This window comes from Vigna radiata, chromosome 7 (assembly GCF_000741045.1).
Source record: "Vigna radiata var. radiata cultivar VC1973A chromosome 7, Vradiata_ver6, whole genome shotgun sequence".
NCBI lineage: Eukaryota > Viridiplantae > Streptophyta > Magnoliopsida > Fabales > Fabaceae > Vigna > Vigna radiata.
Window position 1 is genome coordinate 50,521,585 of NC_028357.1, and position 5,403 is coordinate 50,526,987.

Genomic DNA, 5,403 nt, shown 5'->3' on the forward strand with positions numbered 1-5,403 from the left:
TTGGGATAAATTTAAATTTAAAGATTTATTATTTTGTTAGTTTTAATTCTAGTAATATTTGGTTTGGGATAAATTTAAATTTAAAGATTTATTATTTTGTTAGTTTTGATCTAGTAATATTTGATTTGGTTTTAATTGAAATAAAATAGGATAGACAATTATGATTTTGGAATACGAAGATTTTGGTTGTCAACCTTTAATGAAAATAACTCACCAATAGTTTGAACGAACGATAATATTATTTGTATGGGTTCACCGTTTTTCCCAACAGGTGTTATCATACCCCAACACTGCAAATCTCCTAAAATATTAGGTTCCATAAGCTGCAGTAGTTGCTCATCTTCATCCTTCTTCCTTTCACGTCGAGATCTCTATGAAGAAATTCTTTTCTCACTTCCTTATAAGGCGCGACAGATGGTCTCCCACTCAAAATATGAAATTTATGAGGTACGTGTCAAAAATCATATTAAATCTATAATAAAAATGACATTTTATGAATTATGTTGAAAGTTGTATTATTTAGTAAATTCAAAAATATTTTATAGAATTTTAATGAATTAGTAACAAATTTTATAATTAAGTGTAAATAAATAATTAAAGAATCCTAAAAATTAAATAATGATACAAATAAGCGTATAGTAGATTATTATTATTATTTAAATATTTAATATTCAATGAAATATTTTATGTTAAATTTAAAGACTAAACTTTAAAAAGTGTGTATAATATTTAAAATAAAAAACATACATTTATAGAAACCAAAAATTAATAAAATTATTTTTATAAAACTTTTCTTTGTTTGAATGAGTTTAGTAAATCAAACATTTTTTCTTTAATACTAATATATTTATAAACAAGTATTTAATAAATGTTTATAACTTTTTAAAATTTTGAATATTAAATATATCTTCACATTTTTTTAACTAAATTAATTTTCTTTTATAAAATTTTGGTCGGACTAAAGATTTACTATTAAAATTTCCTTTATTAAAAGAATAAATGTGTAAATTTCTTCAAAAGTTATTGGAATATAAAACTTTTCTTTTTCAATTTAATTGTTTTTATTAGATTGTTTACGTTTTTAATGTATATTGTATGAATAACTCAGTTGAAAGAATCTATAATTGAATAATTTGACAGAAAACTTAATCATACATTTTACCAACAATTAAACTTAAAAATCTTCAATTTCTAGACTTAATAAATATATTATATTATTCATTCCATTTCTTACTGTTCTTAAATATTCACTATTTACCAATTTTGGTGAAATATAATTAAATTGGATAACATAAAGTAAAAATAATAATTACTTGTAATTAATAAGCGATTTTATTGATTTATATTTAATTTGATTAACGTTTTCACATTCTAAAAATTATTCAAATTGATTTCTATAAAATTTAAATAATATACGTTCAATAACAAACTATTTATTAATATAGTTAAAGTTATGTTATCATTTATCTTTTCAAAACTAAAAAAATATAAATTGTTTATTTTTTTAACATAAAATTGTTATACAAAACTACCTAGTGAATAATTTAAAATCACTCGTTTTTAGATAAAATGTTAAAATATAACATCTTATGCAAGTAACAAGAATTAACTATATATAATTCAAAAATAATTTATGCATAAATAATATTTTTCTTATAAAATTTAGTGAGTAGTTTTTGAGATAGATTGACATGTATCTACAAATTACAACGTGTATTTATAAATTTCGTAAACCATAAATAGAAAATTATATGCCTTAAAAATAAACAAATATTATATCTTAACTATATTATATAATCAATTAAAATTATTATTACAATATCTTAAAATATATTTTATAAGATCAAATATACAGAGAAAGAGATACTTTATCATATTGAAAAGATAACCAAATGATAGTAAGAAAGATATTAAATATAATATTTTTTGAGTATATATATGGAACTGGTCTTTTAGAAGTATTGTAGTTGATATTTTCAAACAACAACAGTTTCATGAGAGAAAAAGTAGCAAAGAAGCCTACAAAAACGGAAATGAAGAAACAGTCTCACGGAAAAGGGATGGAAGTTTTGCCAGAGGAGATGATTATGGAAATCTTGTTTAAGTTGAATGTGAAGTCTCTTGTTCGATGCAAAAGCGTGTGTAAGTCGTGGCTATCTTTGATATCTGATTCTCACTTTACAAAATTGCATTTTGATCTCTCTCCTGCAACAGAGAAATTTATGATCGTTTCAAATCGGAAACTCACCACCATAGACTTCAATGCCTCCCTAAACTATTATTCTAGTTGTGTTCACTTCGAAGTACCACAGAGAATTTTTCATCCTTATTATTTTAAATTTGGAGGTTCTTGTCGGGGATTTTTACTTTTAGAAAGTTTGAAGGATAAGTGGCTGTGGAACCCATGCACAGGTTGCTACAAACAAGTTTGTAGGTCACCCCTTGAATATTCCTTTGAAACTAATCCTAATTATGATGTGCTGTTTCGAGGTTTGGGGTATGACCCATTAACTGATGACTACTTGGTGGTTCAACTTTTCAGTAAACTTTACAGTAATGATAGAAAATATGCAGAGGTTTTCTCGATCAGAGCTAATAAGTGGAAGGAAATTGAACCTGTCAATTTGTCCTTCACACCCTGTGACTCGGAGAATTATAGCCCAGGCAGAGTTTTGAATAATGTCATTTATTGGTTGGGTTGCTGTATTAAGGAAGAGGTGAATGTTTTTATCCTTGGCTTTGATGTAACAAAAAGGATGTTTTTTGAGATAGCTGCGCCAGTTGATGTTGCACCAGTTAATTATGGGAATAGCAAGGATAGAAAAGCTTTGAGTGAACTTGCAGGATTGCTTAGTCTATGTGTTTATACAGAGAGCAACCATTCAATAGAAATATGGAGCATGAAAGAATACAAAATAGAATCATCTTGGACCAAGACTAGTGTGGTGTCTCTTGTTGTTCCATGCAGATTCTTCAACCTAGTTTGCTTAACAAAAGATGGTGATATTGTTGGAAAAGATGGGGATGAATTGATCAAATATAATAAGAAGGGGGAAGTGAAGGAGATTCTATCATGGGCTCGTCTCAATCTTTCATCCTTTCATTTCGAGATCTGTAAAGAATCTCTTTTCTCACTTCCTTGTCACGATGAGCAAGCACCAAAAGATATTTAGGTTACGATTAATTTATATTTACTTTATCGTATATCTCTTTATAGAGATTTTATGTAATTTTTACTTTTTCTTTCATATAATGTTAAAATAGTATTTTTATTTATAATAAAAAAATATAAGCAACTCCTTCTTTTTTTTTTTTTAAAAAAAAAAAAAAAAATATAAGCAACTCCTTCTTTTTTTTTTTTTTAAATATAATATACTTTTTTTAATTGTTATTTCTAAGAAATAATTTAAAACAAACTTAACTTTAAGCTAATAATATATTTACGCTTAATTTGGAGATTATTTTTNCCATTTAATATAAATAAAAATTTATTTTTAAAGGATTAATTTATCATCTCTGATTAAAGAACATTTATACAATTAAATCAATATAAAATATAACAATTATACTTTCAAATCAATTAAAATATAATCATCTAGAATAATTATCCGAACATAAGTATTGACAAAATTATTTATTCAGAAAAAAATAAATCATATTAAATTAAGTATTTTTAATTGAATATCTAATAAACCATTTTGTAGGAGACGAATTCACTCACTTTTACACAACGTAAGCACAAAGATTTGATTTAATCTGCATTGTTTCACATTTGAGTGATATTTTGTTAATAAAAACGGAAAAAAAGAAGCTACAAAGGAAGAAACATAAATCATTGACGAGGAGGAGATATTTATAGCCGAAACTCCTGCTTTAATTTAAAAAAAAAAAAATACTGTAATAGAGTTGATTTAATCTGCATAACTTGCATCTGGCTTTGCATTTCTTGAGGTAATTACAAGTGAAACTCTCCTTCCCTTGTGATCGCATTTGGGTTATATTTAAAATCTTGGATCTTACGGTGGGTGTCAAAATGTTTCGGATGTAGGACCTGAGATTGGATACAATCCAAACCGTTATTTTCTGCCGACCTTCCACGCTCTCTCACCGTTAGCACTCCGACGATCAAGTCAGCAAAGTCACAATAAATTCAAGGTAAAAGTGATTAGATCAAAAGTCAAGAACCTGACTGACATCTCTATATTTATAGGCATCAGACTGAATTAATGTGCATTAACTACCTATAATCGCTGATCCATAATCCCGTAAAATTTGCCTATCAATTATAACCGTTGCTAACGTGCCCTGATATTCGCCTTACTAATCCAATAACCCTGTTACATTATACTCACACCTCTTCTTTACTCAACCGGCCGGCCTACCAACCTTCTCGATCAACTCTCAAGCCTTCCTGATCAACACTCAGGCCTTCTCGATCAACACCCAGGCCTTCCCGATCAACTCCCATTATTCCTCTTACCAACTTATCATCTTTTTTATTCATCTTCACCTGACCAACCATCCCCTTACACTACAAAGTGTAATATAACTTGTAGTAGAAAGGTCATATAATACATTAATGGAAAGAGTAACTTAAAAAATATAATTCCGTGTTTCCAAATAAAAGTTTCAAATTCGTACTATTACATGGGATTATCAATACTTTTAGTGATTAGTAACCTAATTTATGGGGTTAAATATGTTTTTAGTCCCTATAGTTTGGGTGATTTTAGTTTTAGTTTTCAAATTCGTACTATTACATGGGATTATCAATACTTTCAGTGATTAGTAACCTAATTTATGGGGTTAAATATGTAACTCTAATTTATTCATAAATAAAACCAAAATTGTCCTAAAATATAAGGACTAAAAATATATCTAACTCTAATTTATTCATAAAAAAAGATTTAGGATTCATTTAAAGTAGTACATATTAAATGCTACGGTATGAAGGATCCGTGGCGCAATGGTAGCGCGTCTGACTCCAGATCAGAAGGTTGCGTGTTCGATTCACGTCGGGTTCAAGTCCTGATTTAGGTTCTTTCAAAATTTTTGTTATACAAATGCAATTTTTTTTATTATTAAAAATACTATTTAATTAATGTACGAATTTTAAACGCCGTAAATTCAATCTGCTTTATATAATAAAAACAATATTTTTATTACATACGAATATTATGTATTACTTTCTCATAAATGTTCTCACTATCTTATAAATACTAAAAATGGTTATTGGATGATGTTTATTCTGAGTTATAAATTATCTGAGCAACAAAATTATTGTTGAATCAAGTTAAATTTGATTGTGAGTAAAAAAGTAAAGTCAGTCCGATTATACTTAATTGGGTCGAATTTAAAATTATACAATTATATTTAAGTGTCATTAATCCCGTTTATTATATT

At 26.9% G+C, this 5,403-nt stretch overlaps 1 protein-coding gene and 1 non-coding gene across 2 annotated transcripts; both read left to right on the plus strand.

The window, feature by feature from the left end:
- The first annotated feature begins 2,033 nt into the window (after nucleotides 1-2,033).
- On the plus strand, nucleotides 2,034-3,173 carry LOC106766575 (F-box/kelch-repeat protein At3g23880-like). The gene has a single exon (XM_014651295.1). It carries the CDS (start codon nucleotides 2,034-2,036, stop codon nucleotides 3,171-3,173), a length of 1,140 nt encoding a protein of 379 aa, XP_014506781.1.
- A 1,779-nt stretch (nucleotides 3,174-4,952) lies between these two features.
- On the plus strand, nucleotides 4,953-5,024 carry TRNAW-CCA. The gene has a single exon. It is a non-coding gene; the product is annotated as a tRNA-Trp (tRNA).
- Nucleotides 5,025-5,403: the final 379 nt, after the last annotated feature.

Coding starts and splice junctions, on each gene's coding strand:
- LOC106766575 (XM_014651295.1), top strand. CDS start 2,034: ATGAAGAAACAGTCTCACGGAAAAGGGATGGAAGTTTTGCCAGAGGAG.